Source organism: Desmodus rotundus, chromosome 2 (genome assembly GCF_022682495.2).
Source record: "Desmodus rotundus isolate HL8 chromosome 2, HLdesRot8A.1, whole genome shotgun sequence".
NCBI classification, from domain to species: Eukaryota; Metazoa; Chordata; class Mammalia; order Chiroptera; family Phyllostomidae; genus Desmodus; species Desmodus rotundus.
The window spans coordinates 78676444-78700023 of NC_071388.1; the positions used below are offsets into that span (position 1 = coordinate 78676444).

The 23580-nt window shown below is 39.5% G+C and overlaps 1 protein-coding gene across 2 annotated transcripts in view; it reads right to left on the reverse strand.

Moving 5' to 3' along the window:
* TBC1D23 (TBC1 domain family member 23) overlaps nucleotides 1-7891 on the reverse strand; it is a 62604-nt gene extending 54713 nt beyond the window's left edge. Inside the window, exon 1 of one of the 2 annotated variants that reach the window (XM_024558134.4) lies at nucleotides 7708-7891. In XM_024558134.4, the coding sequence (XP_024413902.1) occupies nucleotides 7708-7760 (53 nt within the window). In that variant the 5' untranslated portion in view covers nucleotides 7761-7891. The remainder of the gene's footprint in view (nucleotides 1-7707) is intronic. The other variant, XM_024558135.4, reaches the window with a different exon arrangement.
* Nucleotides 7892-23580: the final 15689 nt, after the last annotated feature.

Sequence of the window (23580 nt, forward strand, 5' to 3'; positions counted from 1 at the left end):
CAGCAAATTGTGTAAACGTGAGCAACAGTGCCAAGTGGCACATGCTGAGTTGTGGTTTCATGACCTACTATGTGCCACCATATTTCTGATTATTTCTTAATGCCCAGGTCATGAGACAACAGCACTAAAGCTTTGTCTGAACCTATTTTGCTACTTTTGTTAGCACACTGGTTACAAATTACTATCACAACTTTGTTACAGATTAACTTATACAGCAGAGGTGAATGGAGTTCAATGACTATAATGTGTACTGTGTAACTTATTTTTAAATACCAATCTCAAACTGTCAAAACTTCCTAACAACAAATAGTATGATGGCAATTCAAAAATGACCATGACAACGTGAGAGCACAATTTGATCACTGTGAAATCTTGAAGTTATCTAGACTTTTGTCAGAACCAGACATTCCTGTTAGAGCATTTTAACACATTGTGTATTTGAATGCTAACATACAAATATATATGAGCATATGTATATCCTATTCACCAGCTTTTAAAAAAATTAGTGTTTCAAGATCAAGTTCACAAAAGCCACTCTGGGAAAGTCCCTTTTCAAATAATGTAATCCTTCCCAGGATTTGCGTTTAATCAGATGCCAAGTAAAGAAGGTGCTAAACCTAGTCCTTTTGGCTTGACAAGTCAAACAAACATGATAACTATAGTATTTAAGCACTACAATTGGCAAAGGAGATACAGATCACAGAATGTTGTTCTGTGAACTGCTAAAATTAACTACAAATAGGACACATGCTGTAAATCTTTATAGACTTATTTTTGATCCATAATCCATGTAGCTCAAATTGCACCAATGATGCCCTTCCTCTGCTAAGAAAAAACTTAGCTTGCTTTACTGTATGTGTAATGTTGCAATGCATTTGCTGTAAGACTTGGCTAATAAAATAGAAGAATATCTTCTCTACTAAGGAGAAATTAACTTTAGAGTACTCTAAATCTTTCCCTCTTTCATGCTTCCTCAAAATAAAGTTCCTAAAACTGCTCTTTTCTATACACGAAGTGACTTTCCAGCATTTTTAATGCACAAAGAAATGCATCAGGGTTCCCTTCCTCCAATCAAGGCAGTAGTTTATTTGGAAACTGAAAATAGATTGTATCCTTTGTCTACCAGAAAGAATAGAATGAAAACAGCACAAGTCAACACAAAAGTACAGAAAAGTACACTGTTTCTATTACAAATTTCCACTTTATCCAAAATATAATGAGGAAAGAAATACCACTAATATTCCTTTTCTTGAAAACATCATTTTGGTAAATAAAGGAACAACTACTGCAAATAAAGTGACAACACTTGGCAACATTTGAACAGTTCTTTCCGAGGTACTTTACCAATGGAGATCATAACCTGGCAAAGAAGGAGATGACAGATTTTTTTTTAAACTTGGATTCCAACCATCAATGATAATTTATTTGGTAAGAGAGGTTCTCATTTATTTTCATAGCAGTGACTAAATCTAAATGGAATCTACAAAATAAAGTTCAAGACTTTCTGGTATTCAATTATACACCTAATATGAGATAAATATATCCTTATATGTGTGACTTTTATACTTTAAAAAAAAAAAAGGCTAGAAACTTTTTAAAGGGGAAAATAGCCATTAAGGAAGTTACTTTAAAAACAAGCTTATTTCTTTAATATCACTTAATAAAAACAACAAAAAAATTACTGACTTCCAGCCAAGATGAAGGTATAGGTAGATACACTTTGCCTACTCACATAACCAAAAGGACAACAACAAATTTAAAAACAAAAACCAACCAGAACTGCCAGAAAATTGAACTGTATGGAAATCAGATAAACAAGGAGTTAAAAAAGAAACAATTCATCCAGACTAATGGGAGAGGTGGAGGTGGGCAGCCGGGGCAGAGAGGACTGGCCATAATGCAGCAACATGGGTTGCCCCACACTGGCAAATACCTAAGGCTCCATCCTTTACGACATAACAGGTGCACCAAAACAAAGAAATACAGCCCAAATGAAAGAACAGATCAAAACTCCCCCCCCCCCAAAAAAAAACCCTAAGCGATGAGGAGATAGCCAACCTATCAGATGCAGAGTTCAAAACACTGGTAATTAAGATGCTCACAGAAATGGTTAAGTATGGTCGCAAAATAGAGGAAAAAGTGAAGGCTATGCAAAGTGAAATAAAGGAAAATGTACAAGGAATCAACAGTGAAGGGAAGGAAACCCAGACTCAAATCAACAATTTGGAGCAGAAGGAAAAAATAAACATTCAACCAGAACAGAATGAAGAAACAAGAATTCAAAAAAAATGAGGAGAGGCTTAGGAACCTCCGGGACAACTTTAAACATTGCAACGTCCAAATCATAAGGGTGCCAGAAGGAGAAGAAGAGGAGCAAGAAATGGAAAACTTATTTGAAAAAGTAATGAAGGAGAACTTCCCCAACCTGATGAAGGAAATAGAAGTCCAGGAAGCCCAGAGCGTCCCAAAGAAGTGGGGCCCAAGGAAGCATATACCAAGGCACATCATAATTATATTACCCAAGATTAAAGAGATGGGGAGAATCTTAAAAGCAGCAAGAGAATGGGAGACAGTTATCTACAAAGAAGCTCCCACAAGACTATCAGCTGATTTCTCAAAAGAAACCTTGCAGGCAAGAAGGGGCTGGAAAGAAGTATTCAAAGTCATGAAAGGCAGGGACCTACATCCAAGATGACTCTATCCAGCAAAGGTATCATTTAGAATGGAAGGGCAGATAAAGTGCTTCCCAGATAAGGTCAAGTTAAAGGAGTTCATCATCACCAAGCCCTTATTAAATGAAATTTTAAAGGGATTTATCTAAGAAAAAGAAGATGATCAAAACTATTAACAGTAAAATGACAACAAACTCACAATTATCAATAACTGAACCTAAAGACAAAAACAAACAAAGCAAACAGCTAGAACAGGAACAGAATCACAGAAATAGAGATCACATGGAGTGTTATCATCAGGGAATGTGAGGGGGGAGAATGGGGGGAAAGGTACAGAGAATAAGAAGCATAAACAGTAGGTACAAAATAGACAGAGGGAGGTTAAGAACAGCATGGGAAATGGAGAAGCCAAAGAACTTATATGTATGACCCATGGACATGAACTAAGGTGGGGGAATGCTGGTGGGAGAGGGTGTACGGAGTGGAGGGGAATAAAGGGGAGAAAAAAAATGGGACAACTATAATAGCATAAACAATGTACTTAAAAAATTATTGAGCTGCACTGGCTGGTATGGCTCAGTGGGATGAGCATGGGCCTGTGAACTGAGGAGTCACCAGTTCAATTCCTGGTCAGGGCACATGCCAGGGTTGCGGGCCAGGACCCTGGTAGGGGGTGTGGGAGAGGCAGCCACACACTGATGTTTCTCTCCCTTTCTCTCTCCCTTCTCCTCTTTCTAAATATAAATAAAATCTTTACAAAAAAATTGCTGAGCTGATTAAGTTATTAACAATATGTAATTGCTTGTATGTTCTAATTAAATTTTACTACTGTGCTCTCAGTATATAAATAAGTAAATCAAAATAAATATAATTCTATACTTGTATATGATAGATACATATAGCATAATATATTATTTGTTACATGTTTACATATAGGATATTTAATATATAATGTATTATATAAATACATTTAGTTAAATAGTAACATATATTAGATACATATATTATCTAGATGCTATATGTAACCATAAAGTATCTTATGGTAAAATAATTAATCTATTTAAGTGCATTTTGACAAGGGACATGTGAACCCATTATCCCTGAAGAGGTATAAAGCTATATTAGATAACATTCTGTATCACACTCCACCATATCAGTCATGAAGGGTTTGTCATCTGACCACCCCAAGCCTGTCCTCTCACCTCTAACAGAGCAACAACAATACTTCATAAATTCCCTTTCTCGTAGAACTGTTATAAGGGCCAAATGAGATGGTATATATATGCATTGTATAGAGGATTAAGTTCTATGCAAATATATAGCGTTTCCTTATATCTTTTTGCTGAACTTATTAAATACCACTATAGCAATCAGTTTTTTAAATTATATTTTATTGATTGTGCTATTATAGTTGTCCCCATTTCCCCCCGTTGCCTCTCAGCATTCAGTTTTATGTAACAACTATTTTTAAGAAAAGCATTACACTATAGTATTCCCACCCAGCTATGAAATGCTACGTCAGCTGAAGGATAAGAAAAAAATTTCTTTAACCTTCACGAGAAAAAAGACGACGACTTGAAACAAATGATTTGTTAGTCAATATTTTCTCAGCTCAGATCAAAAAGTTAGAGCCTTAAAAACAAATATATATTAAATATCAGGAAATACCTTTTCTTTTCATTGGCTTTGAACTTACTACTCTTGCATTTCCACAAGAAACAATTGGTTCTTATGAGCCTAACGTAAGGGACTGATTTGCTTTCCATCTGTAATTCTCAGTATCTAAATAAATCACTTTAAACTGCTCCATTTTTAAACTGTATAATCCTACTGTCCTCTGCTAGAGAATGTAATTTCCAAAAACACCAATATTTAGATATCTTCAGAAGATGGTCACATAATACTCTTTGGGCTAAAACAACAAAAAAAGTTGAAGTGCCCAAGCAAGGCAGAGCAATGAACAATTCTGGTTTTAAATGTTTCAAATTTTTTTCTAAAACACTAATTAGCAGCTTAAATATAACTAGTACTCAGTTAATGTTTTTTGAATGAAGTATGAACGAATGCTTTGCTAAACTTTATTTTGCTTTTTGATAGACGTGGGGTGGGTGGCAGCGGCACTGTCTTGGGTTTATACCAAGTAGAATCCACATTTCTGCATAAGCAGCAGAAACAATTTGCCAAGCATAATTTATGAATTCTGTTCAGAAGACACCCTACTCGTAATTTGGTTGTGCACTGCAGTACACTTAACTGGGTGTTCCAGAATTACCTGAATTGTACAATTAGATAGGGAAAGCACCTGTACTCTCTGCTGTCAGTACAAATAAATGTTATTAAATTATAGAAGTGAATTATTATTTAGGAATTTCCTCTAAAAGCAGTAAAACCTGAATTACAATAAAAACATTAATGTAAATGGTATAAAATAAGTCTTCTTAATTTCTAATCTTTGCCCCTGCTTATAGTCTACAAAATCATTTGGCACTTAAAAGTCCCTATTTCAGGACAATAAGATTCATTTTCTCTTCATTTTTTGTAAGGTAATATCTAGTCTCCCCAGGATCCCAGGCTGTCAACATTCTTCAACAACAGGTTCCATCCTCTCTCATATTAAATGCATTTATGTGTTTATATCATATCTGAAACTGCAATTACCTACTCCTCAGGTGACATTTTAAATCTCTCCTATTTCAATAATACTTATGAAATGGGAGGCACTGAGAGTAATATTCACAGAGTGCACAAAACTTTGAAAAAGACCCTATTATTCTCAAGGCAATTCTATTCACACCTTAAATTAATAACAGAGGCTTCCTTATGGAACTGATCAGTTTAGCAATAAATTAAAATGACTTTAAGGTCAATATTGTACAAAAATTTTAAAAGTAGAGGGTTTACTGAACCATTGGCTCCAAATTCTAATGTCTCTTCTGACACTACTCAGATTCACTTCTAGGGGACAGATGAGTGGAGTCAGTAGAGAAAAAGGAGGAAGATTAGAAGAAAATGGAGGGAAAGCAGAAATCACAGAACAACTCAGGGTTCCTCCACTTACGACAATAAAAGAGGAAAAATAGAAAGTCACATCAAAGAGCAACCCTAGAAGAGACCAATGGTACCTCTAACAACTATGCACTCCAAGTTCCTTGCCCCTGTGAACCAGACACATGCTCACACTCCTCTGAACAAAGACTCCTCAAAGATACCTAACTCTAGAAATAGTTCCCTCCTGGCCGCCAGTCAGCATCTGGTGACAGCCAGTTTACAACACAACAATTCATTCCTCCAACACAGCAAGCTTCATGAAGTTCCAGTCATTACTCTCCAAACAAATCCATTTTCTTGCCTATGTCCTTGCTCATGCCATCCCTCCAGTCAGAGGCCGTTCCAATCCCGTTAATCTGCCTGAATTATCCCATGTTCGTCACTAGCCATGTGTGGCTACATAACATTTAAAATGTGGCTAGACCAAATTGAGATGTAGAGTACACGTAAAATACACATTGCATTTTAAAGACTTGGTACAAAAAAGATATAAAATTGTCTATTTTTTAACAATGACTGCATGTTAAAATAATATTTGGGTATGTTTGATTAAATAACATAAAATTAAAATTAATTTCACCTGTTTCCTTTTAGTTTTTAATATGGCTAGTAGAAAAATTTAAATTGCATATTTGGCTCACAGTGTACTTCGTACTGAACAGCACTGATCCGAACCCTATTCATTCCTCAAGGCCTAATTCCAAACCTCTGCTTCCACGAAGCTTCCCCCAGTGACTCCACGTGGAAGCGGTTTCTGCCCCCTGATGTCGCCTAACACTGCTATTCACACCCCCGAAGAACTGGATCGATTCTCCCTTGTCACTGAGTGTACCTGTCGGAGACCCCCAACTCCAAAATAAGCCAACTGAGGAACGAAACTACATCTAGGTCATCACAGACTTCCCCTACACCTCCGAGTGTACGTGCACTAAGGTAACGCTAGATGTCAGCTAACCGAGAGCTGAATTTCTCAAGTACTGTATTACCCATGCCTTCCAACGATGTCCACTTTTGTCAGGGATTCAAGTCCATGGGTACAAATATCCCGTATTATTTTTACGCAGAATGCCAGGGAGCTGTGTGCACACATGATGAACAACGAAACCTGTAGTTATCCAATACACGGCGCTAACATATTTAAATTGACTGTAAAAATTCGACAAGCCTCTCAAGGTTCCATTTTTTTACGATGTCCATAAAAATGTACTGTGAACATCAACTACTTTAAAAGTAGGAGCCTTTCCCAAAGATTAACACCGGGTGACTAAAGCCGACCAAAAAATTATTGGAGAGGCTCCCCACAACCCCGAGTACAAATCAGCAAAGCAAGCAAACGCTCGGGAGCCGCCAGAGCAGCGGCCCACGTCGCACCCAAAGCTGTGAAGCTCGAGCTGTGAGGAAAGTGGTAGGAAGGAAAACACGACTTGTGTGAAAGACGAATGGTGGAAACGGCTGGAGCTCAGAACGAGAAATAAAAACTAAGAGTAAAAATATATATGTGTGTCAACGACGTCGGAGGGATCCTCCTTGGGTGTGCGTCTCAACCTCTGACCCCGGAGGCAAAGGTCGCAAAGGTGGTTTCAAGCGGTCTTTTCTTCAATTGGTATTCTAGCTCCTCAAATCCGCGCCGCGAAACTTCCTCAGCAGCCTAGTCTAACACCCACGGCCAGGGGCTCCGGCCAAACCCGGCCCCGAACCCACCCTCTGCAGCACACTTTGGAAACCGGCGGGCGAGGCGGAGGACCCCACTACGGCCCAGCACCCCGACCACAGACACCCCTGCCCCTTCAAGTCCGGTCTTAGCCCCTCGGGCTTTAGCACGGACGAGGCAACCCGGCAGGCAGAGGGGGCGGGGCAGGGCGCGGGACCCGGTGGAGCGCCGGCCTCCCCGTTCCACGCCGGCGCCGGCTGGTGCCTCAGAGACAGGCAGGGTGGTGAGAAGGGAGAATGGCGGGGCAGCGAGAACCAGCCACGGACTTCCACTCACCAGTGGTCGTCGCTACACAGTAGCAGCGGTGGGACTTCTTCTCCTTCCGCCATTGCTGTTGACGTCCACGTCACTTTGCCGAAAAGTGGGCCGGGCGCCGAGGCACACTCTGAAACCCAATGTCGTAAAAGGCGCTCAGACGCCTGGGACAGAGACTCTGGAGAGGGAAAGAAAGAGGGAGGAGGCAAGGGACGAGAGGAACACAACGTCACGACGTCCGGAGGGCCAAAGGCATCTTTGGGGGAGGAGATCAGGATGAGGTTGCTTCCCCTCCAAAACTACGTGTCCCAGGATGCTGCAGGGCCCAGGCTGGGCGGGGCGGGGCGGGGCGGGGCGGGCGGTGCTTGGTGAGGACGGAAGTCCCTGGAGGAAGCCCAAGTGAGCGTCGCTCCTTGGCGTCCAGTTAGCGTCTTCATGCATTCTTGGCGTGGTACTTAAAAAGTCAGTATTGAGAATCCTAACTAGTGGAGGGAGGAGGGGAGGTGGGAATTCCACTTGGAGCGTGGAGGTAGGAGGTAGGGACGTGCCACATTTCAGTAATTTCCTTCTATAAAAGCTGGGTTTGAGGAAAGTGGGGTGTCAAAAAATGACAGACCGATCCTTATTTGTGGGGTGTGGTCAAAAGAGCACATGGAGGCTACGTACTTTATGTCTGATACTTGAAAGTTGTTTTTATAAGAAGTTAAGCAGTTAAAGAAATGTGTTCTACTTTCCCATGTTTATGACTATAGCTTCCTATAGCTTCCTATAGCTTCCTAACTGCCTGGAAGATCAAGCTCAAATTTAGGATTCTAAAATTCTTCAAACACCAAGCAGGGAGAGCTGCTCACGTTTCTTTTCTTCCCACCACACTTCCTCTTCACACAGGTGGGCTTCTTGGCCTTCTCCACATCCAAGCTTGGCCACACCACCACCACCACTGCAACCAAAACACTGGCTTTTAGTCCCCCTTGAGCGTTCCTGGGCCTGGGGTGGGCACAGGCTCCGACGGATGGACCTAGGGAAATGCTTCCCCGGCCTCCCCGACCCGAAAGGATTTTGCAGGCCGTGGAACCAAGTAGAACTATATGTAACAATATGAATAAATCTGAAAAGTATGATGTTAAAAGAACTGCAGAACGATTGGTCATATGTCATTTATATTTGGCCTTAAAAACAGACAATATTATTGTTTATGAATAGATTCATATGTTCTTTTTTAAAAATTCAGGGAAATGATATATACAAAAATCAGAATGACAGTTCTCAACAACAAACGCAGCCAGACGTTAGTTCAAGCAGTAAAAAGATTTTATTCAGAAACTGCCGGCAGTAGGAGAAAGAGCTGAGCTCCATTCTGATTTGTGCAGAGGTGATTAGGAGTTTTAAAGGGAGAATGAGGAAGGGGGACAATAGGGCTCATTAGTCAGAGAAAATTACAAAGGGTTGGTCAGTGTAATTGTGACTAGGCCAGCTGTGTCTGTTAGCTGGTAATATTTGAAGTTAGGATTCTATCCTCCCACAGAGACTGGGAGACAGAGGCCCTATCCTTCCTGATGATTGCATTTCAAAGAAATGGTCTTAGGTCCTTGGGAGAACAGTGCTAAGTTATGAGATATGGATTCACAATTGTAAGCCCTTTCCAGTAAATAGTCCAAGAAAGAGAGGTCAGGAGCCTATCATCAGGTGTTGTTGGCTAGAACAAACAGTAAATTCTCCTGGCAGCGATGAGCTTTCTCAGCCAGGCCTCTTAATGCAGAGCTGGGGTTCAGTGAGGGGCTGGGGTCATTCTAGGGACACAGGCTTATATTGCTAGAAACCATGCTAGAGTTTGGCTAAGTTTCTTAGTGCAGGGGTTTGGACAGTTTTTTTTATCAACAGAAAGTTCTGTAGTTCTCACAATTATATTTGGGGGAGGGGAGGAAATGGTTTCAGGAAATGGTTATATTTTTAATATTTTGTTTCTTAAGAGCTGAGATGTAGCTATGTGGGTGTTCAGTGTTCTTTAGAGTCTGTACTTTGGTCTCTAAAATGTTTCATAATCTTAGAAAACATTTGATTAAAATCAGCACAAATCATAGTACAGCTATTTATTTTTAATCAAAAACATGTTCACTCTCTTTCCCAAAGAGGGATAATACAGAGCCACATGTCATTGCATCTACTTCCAAACCCAGAATCTGCATGCTTTTCAGTTTTTCTATGGGAAAAGTTTCTTTTAACATGGAATGAGGGTTTAGATCACAACCATCAGGAAAAGTCATGAATCTAGGTCAAATTACTGTCCTAATATTCAGGACTTCTGCTGGTTCCCTTTGATTCTTGTCAGTGGCTTTTCAGAAGGTTCTCTAAATTTCAGAAGGTTTTAAAAACTATGAACTCAGTGACATAGCAAGCAGTTGTTCATTGGTTAAGATGATTCTAATTTTCATATGCAACTCATTTTTTAAAACTAATTTTATTTTATTTATTTTTTATCCTCACCTGAGGACATGCTTATTGAGTATTTTAGAGAGAGGGGAAGGGAGAGAAAGAGAGAGGGAGAGGAATATTGATATGAGGCAGAAACATAGATCAGTTGCCATGACCAGGGTCAGAACCCACAACCTAGGCATGTGCCCTGACTGGGAATTGAACCTGCAACCTTTTGGTTTATCAGACAACACTCCAACCAAGTGAGTCACATGGGCCAGTGCTGCAATTTATTTTGAGTATAATAACATCATTGACTGCTTTATACACCATGTGGTAAAAATATTATTCCATTAAGAATATATTACTTGACATTTTCAAGCAGTTCTTCATTCTGTGGAAAGGGTCAGAGTCAGCTTCATGAGCATCCAACTTGTGCAATAACACAAGGCCCTATCCTTGGTAGGGCCCTGCACTTGGTTTAGTGCGCTGCAATTGTCATCTTGAAATTCATAATAATTTTGGAACAAGAGGCTCCTCATTTTCATTTTGCACTAGGTCCACCACAAATTATGTAGCCCATCCTAGATAGGGTCAATTTGATATTAGCATATAACCCGTTGGGGGACAAGGTTCCAATTGATAATGTTTAGCAATGATATTTTGGGAAATATTTGTCATAATGTCCTTTACTCATTAACCTGTTCTATGCTCTACTGAGCATACTCTGAGGTCATGATATTCACCAAGATGACATCCTCTTCCTCCAGTGGTAATTCTAGGAATCTGGTTGTTAGGTCAAGGCTTTGAACTTGTTAAGTCTTTGGTTCCTTTTTCTTGAACAGGTTCCACTGGTTCACTCTTTATAGCATTTGCTTAGGTTTGGCTTGTTGATATACAGGCTGCTGACTTACTGCAGATCTCAGTGGTGGGTGAGTATTCTTCCCATAAGCCCTTTTTCCTCTTTCTCTTGCTCCAAATCAGGGTCATCTATACCTTCCTCTCACTTTGCCTTGTCTTCTCAAGTGACAAACACCACACTGTGTTGTTGATCTCCAGGTTGCTGAGTTAGTGTACAATGCCTAGCGAATGAGCTTTCTGATCATGAGTTCTTCCTCTTGCTCTGGCTCAGGTTTGTCCATATTTTCCCCAATATGCCTCACTCCCTGAGATGAAAAGGACCACACTATGCCCACAGAATATTTTGTAGCTGGATGCAAATTTTTATACTTGTAACTTTCTGAGTATTTTTGTGCTTTCAAAAACCCTCAAAGTCCTGTTGTTTACCTGGATTATTATAGAATTTGTTAAGTTCTAGTAGTAGATTTCTGCTTAAAATAAAAACCTTTCCAAGAGCTAGAGAAAGTTTTATGATGACATTATCTGCCTGTATTTCCTGATATTACTCTTTTCTCCTAATTGTAAGAAGATTTCATCAATAATACCGTTACAGATGGGGAGAGAGACCCGAGTCAGGAGGCCTTTCTCCCCCACCTCAGTTCTCGTCTCATGCACAAGAGAATAATTCAAGTGAGAGACAAACACGTATAGTGGAAAAGAGAGAGCAAGTTTATTTATGAAATACATACAAGCACAAAGCTGCAAGCAGGCACCTGGCAAATCTAATGCCCCACATATATAGAGGTAAGAAAGTTGTTAGTAAGTTTATTAGTAAGTTAGTGAGTTTGTTCCATACACTTGAACCAAGGCTACAAGTGGGTTCTTAGCTAATCTAAGTACTCAGACTATTGGGATTTGGGGGTTATATACCTTAGCTAGCTTCCAGAGGTACCCCTCCTTCTCCCCCTTCTAAATTTTAGGAATAATGTACAGCAACAAAGGTTTTCTTTCTCAGCTGGTAAAGCCACTTTGTCTTAGTGAAATTGTTACAGGAACTTCCTTTCCCAGGATAGAATCTCAAGGACTGCCCCCCCTTCCTGTATGATTCCTGCTTTTGAAGTTCAGGACACCTGACAATCTTATCAAGCCAAGCTCAGCACTGTGCAGTTAATTGGTGAGTCTTGTCTTTATTTTGCTTCTAGCCTCCTGTGCTAAGTTCTTTGTTAGATTGTAATGGCAAGGGCCCTCCCTTTATTTCCTTTCTGGCCGCTTATTCCTAATTGCTACCTAACAATACTAAGAGTGCTCTCTGCTTTTCTATTTCATTTTTTAAAAAAGATTTTATTTATCTATTTTTAGACAGAGGGGAAGGAGGGAGAAAGAGGGGGAGAAACATCAATGTGTGGTTGCCTCTCATGCGCCCCCTAGTAGGGACCTGGCCCACAACCCAGGCATGTGCCCTGACTGGGAATCAAACCAGTGAAACTTTGGTTCACAGGCCCACACTCAGTCCACTGAGCCACACTAGCCAGGGCACTTTTCTATTTCTTTATATTCCTCTGGAGCAGAGGGAATTGGAATCTCTTTTTTGTAGACCTCATGCTGTGGTACGGTGATGCTAATAGTAGCGACCGTCTGGATCTGTGCACCCAGCTCTGTGGCAATTGTTGTGTTAGTGTGGTAGAGTTTATTTCATTTTTCTTATAATATCATAGCATTTCTTTTAAAAAGAGAAAAAAATATTTTTGGCGTGCCGCAGAGTTTTAATAATTAGTTTATAATGTGTCATGAGATGTGTGTCCGAATTTTAGTAATTAGTTTATGTGTGTCATGAGGTTGAAAATTGCTTCCCTAAAGTGAGTGTTCAAGAGAGACCAAAACTGAAGCCACAAGATTTTTTATGACCTCGCTTCAAATATCGCACTCCATCATTTCTGCAAGAGCTTATTGGTTACACTGGCCAGCTCTATTCAACAAGTGAGGGAACTACAAAAAGGCTTGAATACCCAAAGGCAAGAATCACTGAGGGCCATTGTAGAGGCCGGCTGCCGCTTGAGGTAATATTAAATCCTGACCATTCTACTTCATCCAGTCAGATTGCTTCTGAGATCCCTGCCCATATCATCTCAGCTCTCCTCAAGTTCTACTGTCTCTGAACTTGTGAAAGACTATTAGCAGACCCTCTCATGTGGGCACTGTCATATAGCATCTTGTATTCTTTTTTTAAGATTTTACTTATTTATTTTTAGAGAGGGGGAAGTGAGGGAGAGGAGGGGGAGAGAAACATCGATGTAATAGAGAAACATCAATTGGTTGCCTCTCATCTGTGCCCAGCTGGGGACAGAACCCAAAACCCAGTCATGTGCCCTGACCAGGAATTGAACTGGCGACCTTTTGCTTTATGGAATGATGCCCAACCAACTGAGCCACACCAATCAGGGCTATTCTTTTTTTTCTTTTAATTAAAAAATTATTTTATCCTCTTCCAAGTACATTTTTATAGCTTTTAGAGAGAGAGGAAAGGAGAGAGAGAAATACTGATGTGAGATACATCGATTGCTTGCCTCCTGTACAAGCCCAGACCAGGGATCAAACCTGCAACCTAGGTATGTGCCCTGACTGGGAGTCAAACCTCGACCTCTTGGTATACTGGAAGATACCCCAAACAAGTGAGCAGGCACCGGCTAGGGCACAATCTTGTATTCTTTAACACCAAACGTTGTTAAGTTCTTTCATACTCTCCACTATGGCAAATGCTGGGCAGAAAGTACAGATGGCACCCAAAAGTTCTTGTTGAATAACACAAAACTGATTTTTGTTTCTTCAGATATTGTGTGAGAGTTTCAGAATTTTTATTATCTTACAACGACAAATGTTTTCACAGTTACCAAAATTACTTATTATTTGTAACTTCAAAATCTCATCAGGACCTGCATTCCAAGACTCTTTAAATTACTGAAGTCTAACATTTAATTTAATGATGAACAAAACCAAATTAATTCCCATTTACTGCTGACAAGTGCTTAACAGTTGGCAGCAATTTAAACATCTGCTTTTAATTCATTTAAAAGTGTTGAGCAAACAGTGATTAAAAGGAGCTGGCAGCCATAATGTTTCTCCATTGTCCTTCCAGTATTTCTCCTTGCTAATTGAAGTCAACTCTAAGATTATGGATATAGACCCAAAGGAAACATTTGGATAGGGATTGACCCATTCTTGGTTTTGGGATGGATCTTTAATGTGGGAGCCATTTTCCCCCTTTCCTCAGTCCAAATTTGTTCCCTAATGTTCGAGACAGAGGCGCTTATTATGGCTGAGTCACTGCTACTTGGAAACAGGGATAGTAAACAATACATGAGCTGGAACTAGCTTTGTGTTTTTAAAGCTTCACTTCTTGCTTTTTGTGACTACACACACATGCACATGTGCGTACACACTTATCTGTAAATAGTGTCCTTATACCATGACTGTGCTATTCTCTCTGTCCCCAAACACCTCATCCACTTGTACCCATCCTTTTAGTTGTATGTCTTGCCAAATAAAATAGCAAGGGTCCATCTAAGGCAATTGTACAAAATTATATACACTTTGGAATGTATATACTTTTGGAAATATATGTAAAAAATATAGGTATGTGTTATGATTTCTATATATGTTATTTACAAGCTGGTATCTCTAACAACCATGGTAAGTTGTATAGATTATCACTGTCATTTCTACATTTTAAATTCACATAAGAAGGATACGAAATTAAATAAAATTTTTAGGATATAATGAATATAAAAATGACCGCAGATACAAAAAGTATTAAAATTTTTAGGTAAAGCATTTCTTCTTATAATTTTGCTCACACTTTTTTTTTCCTGGACAATATCAACCATGTTTCTGTTGTTAATTCCCACCTATAACCCAACAACTCCTCTTTCTGTCTTTCGAACCCTAGCCTTTCTTTTGTACTTTGCATCTGTAAACCTAGCTTTCTTACTGAGAGCTTACACTTGGATGACCCACAAACACTCCTAATGAAATCTTCTAAAACCAAACTCATTATGTCTACCTGCTTCCCAGTCTCTACCATTTCTATACAAGTGAATAGTTTTATCATATATCCAGTCATCTAAGCCAGAAATGTGGGAATTTTCTAGCTTCTTTCCTTCTACCTTACAATGGGCCATCAGGGTCTATGGATCTTCTCCCTAAATATTTTTCAGGTCTGGTCCTTCTCCACCCCTGCAGCTTTTCTCTTGCTTCTCATTATGTTTTACATGAAGAGGTTCCTTAATTAGTCTCTTCCTCCTTCCACTCTGTTCCCCAAGCCTCTATACCAGGGGTTCAAACTGGCAGCTCTCAGGCTGTTTTTATTTTCTTAGCAACTTTAATTTTGTTGTTTTAATCACCTAAATGTCTTTATACACTTTTCAGTTTGTCTCCCCACTACTTCCCAAGACTTTAGACCAACCCCCAATTTACATGTTTGGTACTTGCTTAGTCCTCCGAGGTATTGAATTTGTGCCTCTTGCAGCCTATTTCTAAAATGGAAATCTACCTAAAATCTTTCAATTGCTCACCACCCCTTATAAAGAATGTCTAAATTCCTTATCATACACTCATAATCTCAAGTACTTTTCCCTCTTCCCTATTCTGTTTAAAGTATACATACAGTATACTTCAGCCATTCCATGTTTACAGGCCCCAGATACACTCTGCTGCTCCATGACTTGATGTTTTTGTTAAAGGTCATTTCCTCTGTTTTGTTACATTCTACCAACTTCTGTCAACTGGTTACACCTAATCATATGGCTTGGAGCAACATTTTCTTTCTCAACCAGAATTATTCCTTTTGTCCTTTAACAACCACTTCCCCTTAAATATACCTTAGTTATTGAATTTATCACACTTTATTTTAATTGTGTGTTTATACATTTATTTTCTCCACTAGACATGGGATCTTTGGAGCCAGCTTAATATGCCTTTAATTTCCAGTGTTTGGCAGTGTACTTGGTACATAGCTGTAATTAGCTAGCTATATGAATAAGTGCATGAATGGATAGTATATACAAGGTCTATCCAGAAGATATTGAGCCATGTAATATGAAAAAAAAGAAACATTTGTCGAAGAAGATACAAGATACAAGAAGCATTGAACATGGGACAATGACACTTCAGTCCTCTTCAAAGTAGGCACCTTGGGACCTCAAACAGTTCTCCCAGTTGCCATCAACTGCCCTCTCGTATTTTCCTGAATCTCATCAATGGTATGAAATCTCTTCTCTTTCAAAGGTGATTTTAGTTTTGGGAGAAGCCATAAGTCACAGGGGTGCCAAATCTGGGCTGTGGGGGACTGAGTCACCTGGTTGATTTGATGTTTCACCAAAAAACTCTGCATGAGACATGTGCACATTGTCGTGATGAAGTTGCCAATCACCAGTTGCCCTGAGCTGCAGCCTTCTGAATCATCTGAATAGTTTCCATGGAGGAATGTTCAAGCTTAATGCAAAATTTGATGCAGATTTGTTGCTCTACTCAGTTATTTTGAATGCGATGGCCACACAGTACACATGCTCACTCAAGAGCGTCTACTACCCCCACTGACTAGTACAATGAAGTCATCATTGTTCACATGTGTGCATTCCAGTCCACTCTCCTTGGCTGCCAGGTTACATGGATGTCCCACAAATCATATTGGACTTTTCCTGGACAGACCTCATATACATATAACATTATTACTGAAAATACTTGTAGAGCATTTACTATAAGTCAGGCATTGTTCTAAGCACTTCTATTAACTCATTTAATATTCCCAACAACCCTATGAATTAGCAATGAATAAATACGAAATCTGAATTCAAGCTAAGTAAAATAGGCAAGTAGTTTTCTATTATGATTTAATAATCACCTCTTTAAAAGTAGAGATGATTGTCATTTGTATTAAATAAGAAAAATAAGTTAATAAATACAAAAGATGAAGAATAATGAAGACATTACTTCACGGTCCTTTTTATCACAAGTAGGTGCAGTTGCTAAATTGAAGTTTCTTCTCCTGCTTAATGAAATCTATCTGGGAGAGGCAAAATCTTTTGTCATCATCTTTAGTGTAAAGCAAAATAATTTCTTCATGCCATAAAAATATTATTTTTGAAATTATGGATTTGTACAAAGCATTTAGTGACACTGTCAGCAGAGACACATTATATATTTATATATAATGATAATGCTTAAATTTTGCTTAGTCGTAATCTTTACAATGTCCTACGAGATGCTACATAATCTGCAACTCCAACATTCCCTCCATCTGGAATGCTCTTCCCCCAGACATCTTTATGGCTCAGTGAGTAGGTAGTGTTCCTAGGCAAAGATATGGGGAAAAACTTCCGGGAAGGACTGACATGAGCAAATGCAGACAAGCACCAGGCATGCTGGTGATCAGTAGAGTAGGCCAGTGACGGGAGAGAAAGTTCAGCAAGGATTTGGCAGAGAATTGAGAGTTATTGAAGATTCCCAAATAGGAGAGACCCATATGATCCAGGGGGGGTTTTGCAAAGATGATTGTAGACTTAAGTTCAAGTTGGACTGCAGGTAGAAGAGATCAGGGGTGGAAAGGTCAGGAAGGAGGCAGTAAGATCCTGAACTGGGATATTAGCCACAGAGCCCGAAGAAAAGTGTGAAAGTGGGAGACTGAGAAAAGAAGGATCATGAGAGACAGAGTCCGTGGTTAGATACGAGAGACAAGGGGAGGGAGTTATTCTGATGCCAGTGGCCACAGGAGGCGCAGAGCCTCGGGAGGATGACCCATGGAGGATAGAGGTTTGATGGAAATGGGATGTAGTAGGCTGGTGGAAACAGGGCCATGACTCAGTAGGTCTAAGGATCCAAATCCTGATTCTGATTCTGGTCTCTCATGTAAGCTAAGTTCAGGAGCCCAAAAGGCAATGGGCATGCTCATGTGCAGCTGGGTGAGCTGAATTGGTACAATATTTTTGGAGGGGAATTTGGAAATACTCATCAACATTTAAAAGACATACCCATTGGAACATCCTCTTCAGAATTTACCTTATAGTAATATTTGTGCAAATGAGCAAGAATATATGCAAGAATGTCCATTGATGTATTGTTTGGCTTGTAATGGTTTAAAAAAATTGAACCAACTAAATTGTCCATCGTTGAATGGTACATTGTTTTGATGAAATACCATGTTACAGCTAAAGTAGAATAGGTAAAGCTATGTATACTGACACAAAAGATGTCTATGATATATTAAGTTAAATAAGCAAGTTGCAGGATGTGTTGATTAACTAGATGGAAGGAATCCTTTTACAATGTATATGTACATCATCACCATGTACACTTCAAATATCTTCTAATTTTATTTATTATACCTCAGAAAAGCTGAAAAAAATTCAAATAAAGAAACCTCTTAAGCATTCCCCAACCACTGACAGAATAGTCCATTGGTGTATTTCTGGTTCTATCTAGTCTTAAAAAGCTGTGTCCAAAAGCAAGTCACTTTGCCTCCCTGCTAATTGTGTTGACTATGTTATTTATTTATTTTAAAATAAAATAAAAGAGTTGGGGGGAAGCAAACTTCATAATGGTGTGCATAGCATGATTTCACTTTTTAAAAAAAGATATATATTTGGGCATAAACTAGAGAGGTCTAAAAGAATATGTGGAATTGTTAACTGTGATAGTTTTTGGTGGGTAGGACTTGGGGGAACATACCTTGCGCATCGATAGATTGTTAGAATTTTTTCCACTGAGCATGTCTTATGTTTGTAATAAGGATAAACGTTTGGGATTTTAAGAAAGAACACTTACAGATTTTTTAAGGAAGTCATTTAGTCACTGATACTAAAAGTGAGATCACAAAAGTAGGCCAAAGCAAGGCAGGAGAAGACACGATGGACTTCCATTGTGTGTGAGAGGCACATGATGTAGCTGCATGTGGAAGCAAGCGGACACCGCCCTGCCTGGTTTGGCTGCTCCTGAACAGTGTAGTCCCCTCTCCCACTACTTTTCCCTTCCTCTCTCACTGTCCTTCTCTATGTTCCTTCAATAAGTCCCTAACACAGGGCCTTTGCACATGCTGTCTCTGCCTTGAGAAATCCCCCCACCTCTGCATACACACACACAGACCCCAACATATATACGCCCTTCTCTTACCTCACACCTCTGCTTAATTACCACTGCCTCAGAGATAGGGCAGCCGTTCGGTATACAGCAGGACCCATTTTTCTGTGCACCTTTAGATACACTGTGTGTGATTTGAATGGGAGAAGCAGAAAATTAAAAATGGGAAGGGAGAAAGGAAGTAGACGGTGATGTGTACTTTAGTGGTATTCGTGTTTTGAAACATTTCTTCTTGAGCTGTGTTTTCTTGTCTATCTGCTTCTCTTGCCTTTAGGTTTTTTTGTGGTTCTTCATAGATGTTTTTTATGAAGGGCATTTAGAGAATTCTGAAGTCATTAGTAGACTATGAACTCCTTCAGTATTATCATCTCATTTCCCTTTGGACAAGTTCCTTTCACCAATTGTTTATTAAGCACTTTAGTATACACCAAGTTCTATTCCAGACCCTGGTGAGAAGGACTTTATCTACCCCCCACCTTTTCTACTTTTACCTTTTTTATTTTTATTCAGCGCAACCTCAGCCTGTCACTGTGATTTTCAATCCTCTGAGCATTGGAATAACCCAGAGAGCTTTAAAAAAATGATGTGGGGACTTGACCCCCACAGATTCTGACTCTGCTGGTGTAGGGTCAGACCCAAGCACAGGTATGTTCCAAAAGTTCCTTGGGTGATGCTAATATTCAGGCAGCATTAAGAACCACTGGCCTAGATTTATCTTGGAACAGACACTCTACTTGGAGAAAACCGACTTCAGGAGATCAATGCCTGAGTGGTTCTAATGCACTGGTCTCTAAGATGGTGTCAGACCAGCTTCATTCAGAAAGGTAGAGAGGTTTAAGGCAGAAAACCTAAAAATGTGATAGCTGAGGCATCATCCTGATTTAAGGCTGCTGACTCTGGCCCAGAGCACTTGCTTGTGGGAAATAGTTTGATACTTGTACAGCTGGATTAGGGGTGCTTGTTCACAGAGGAGAGGAGCAGATTAAACGCCTGTGGCATGGCAACCTATACTAACTTTCAGACTCTGTTCTCCATTACTCTCGGGTCTCAGATGCTTTAAGAACAAGCACATATTATTTTAGGAGTTAACACATGGGAACTCAGGCCCTGGGAGGTTTAGGCTTCATTCTTTGGCCCAGTTGAGTTTCCAGGACTCCTGACACCCAAACTCCAGGGATTCCCACCAGTTGAGAAGACTGTGAGTCAGGACATCAGATCTCTACTTCTGGCTCAGCCACCAGTCAGGTGGAGGGACTTTGGCGCTGCTTAAAGCACCCCTGCTCTCAGGGCCTCGGTTTCCTCAGACAAGGTAAACTGAACTGGATGGTCTGTCCAGCCCCCTTCAGCTTTAACAAGTGACACTAGGTGGCACTCATGTAACTCCAATGGGGAGCAGTTGGGGTACGTTGGCTGCCAGGCTCCTCCTGTCCCATAAAAGACCCAGGGACATGCTGGGTACAACTTGAAGAATAATGCAGTTGTAGCAAGACTGCTTGGGCTCTCCTTTTATCAAGAAGAGCTTTTGAATCTGTGGATGCCTGTTGTATTTTACCAGCTACTTTCACTAATTACATACTTCTGATTCACATTCCTCACCTTTTTATCATCTCAAATTTTAGAATATGTCTATGGTCTAGCAAGTCCTTTCTTAGAAAGGGGTCCCTGACTGGTTCCTAACAGGACCCCACCTGAGCCACCACTGGAGAATATGGAATATATGTCAACATTATTAGTTGTTTTTCTCTGACCACAAACTTCTGTCCTTGGATACCATCTGCTTGCCCTCTGAGCACTGAACATACTGCTCCTGCCACCCTCTGTGATCCCTGTCTCACAGTCACCTCCTTCTGATTTCTCCTGCCTCCCTAGCAAGGTTAACCAGCTTGGACTCAAGAGTCTGGCATTTTAATGTTGCTCTCTCTTGATCTTCTGGATCCTTTGATTCTCATGGCTGAAAGACTGATTTCTAATTCTGAGTCACTCCACAGTCTGCTTTCCTCAGAAACTTGAGTGATGAGCCTTCCTGGAAAAATTCATGTAAAACTACTGTATGGGAAACTACACTTCTATGACAGCCAATTTCATCAAGGCATTTATGGTTGCGACCCTTCTATCCAGTTCCTATGGCCTCCCTGTTCCAGTTACATTGCATCTAAGTTGTAGGAGATGACTGGCATTTATTCCGCACTGCCGTGTTCTGGAGACAGCTATTTACTTGAAACACTCACACCTGCTTTTCTTCCTCCCTCTTTTACACAGTAACCCTCAAGGACTGGGCTGTGACTTGGCTACTCTGACTCTTGTTCAATACCCACAACAGTGTCATGAACTTATTTGGCACTGAAAACAATGGGTGAATGAATAAATAATTGAATGAAGAAGAACTAAATTTGTTATATACCTATTGTAGGCTAGGGATAGTGTCAAGTATTTTATATACATATTATATATCATACTTTAAATATGTATAATTACATATATCAGCTGAATTTTCGTAGTACTCTCACTCTGTAGGTTTTAATAATCCTATTTTATAGATTTATTTGTTGCCTATCTCTTGCCAGTAAATATGTTCTTTGAGGGCAAATATTACACCTGATTCATTTTGGTAGTTTTGTAGCTCCACTTTGCAGGCCATGCCTGACATACAGATGATGCTCAGCAGAGGGATCAGGTAAGTGATGGAACCAACAAATGGCCAATTACAAGACACAAACCCAAGTCTGGTCAACCCCAAAGTCTGTACACTTTGTGTGATGTCTTGTGACTCTGTCTGTGATAAGTGTTGCCAACTGCCCGAGATCTCACAATTTAATGATCAAATTTGAATTAGAAAAAAAGATTCTCCATGTCATACTTTAATCAAAGTGGTGAAATTATAATTTTTACTTGCTTTATTTACTTCTAAAGACTGATCCTAATGTTACAAGAAGGATGATTAGCTAGTTCGTAAATTTTCTGTGTTCCCTTCAAACATCTTATTGTAATCGTTTTACCTTGATTTGAGGTCATCCATGACTTTTGATAAATGGTACTGTGTTTGGGTATCATTTGGGAGCCATTTGAGTTCCATAAGCCTTCAATTTCTTACCATAAGAACAACATTAGCCATTATTAGTATATGCTAACATTGGTGACAAAATCATAAAGCATGAGTTAAACAAATGCCATTTAACAGAAATGATAATTAAGCTCTTAATTAATCTTCCTTTCTCCTAGAATTTGGCTTTTAATTAACTGAAACCACTTGATAGTGTAAATATGTGGCAAGACCAGAAAGAAGCTTCTAAACAGCTTGTGGTCCCAATAGTAAGCAAATCTTTGAACCATATGTTGAAAATTGAACAACAATAGGTTTGAGATTCTAGAATTTCCATTCCCACCTACTAATAATGGAACCTAACAACCGTGAACATATTTTAGAGATTAATGAGGCCTTCACTTATAAAGCATTTTACAAACCTTTTAGTGTAAATGCCAACTATTTTTAAATCTTGTGATTACATGATGAAAATGTTTTTCTAAACAATTTCAACTGCTCCGTAATAATTCTAATGGTTTCCCTATGTATGTCCCTTTCAAAAAGAGCCACAACATTGCCAAGGAGAATTAAACAAACATGTCTTTTTGAAATAGAGGATATTAACCAAATGGAAGCATATATTGAAAGTTTCTGCTAAAGCAATGGAACCGAAGGAGTGTGTAAAATGAGGGAATTGAAATAAATGATCTCTGAGGTTGCTTTCAGTCATGGGGAAATAAAATCCATGGCTCTAACTCTGAAAAAGTTTAACCAATGCAAAAACCTGAATACAATTCACATGCCCTGTTATTCAGGCCGTATGTGATAAATTCTTGCCCATTAATGTGACTCAAATCTGGAGGGAAGTTAGAAACTCTATGTGAATCCATCCATTTGTTTTTATTAACCCGTCATTCCATCTACAAGTTTAATAAAATGGTCATAACCTACTAAGACTTTCTAAGAAATTAAAGGAAGAGGCATTTTCAGAAATGTTTTTCCTTATTTATTTTTTTGCAAAGATGGTGACAGAATTTCAAAACCCAGCTTTATATTCAACAGTAATAATTTTGTGTCACATTTCTATGAAAAAAAAAATCCCTGCTATTGCAGCATTTCTCCCGATCACTATATCTTGTATTCGTATCATGCTTTACAGTTTAACAAATTTATCTTGAGAGTTTTTCAATTTTCTATCACATTCACCTCATTGGCTCTTCTAAACCACTTCTCTTCACTCCTTAAGCACCTCATCTCCTTGTCCCCTCCTTCTCCACCTTTGATCCCCTCAGTGGCCCTGAGGAGGGAACTTGGCAGATAGTCTCATTCAGAGATGAGCAAATCGAAGCTCAGAGTAATGAAAAAACTAGGTGGTGGATAATGGTGCCTCAGATTACAGTTTCGTTTGTGTCTGCAAAGTTAATTTGAATAAAGTTTTTGAATGAAAAAGGGTCATTTGGGTAACTGAAAATGGCTAAAACCTTTCTAAGAAA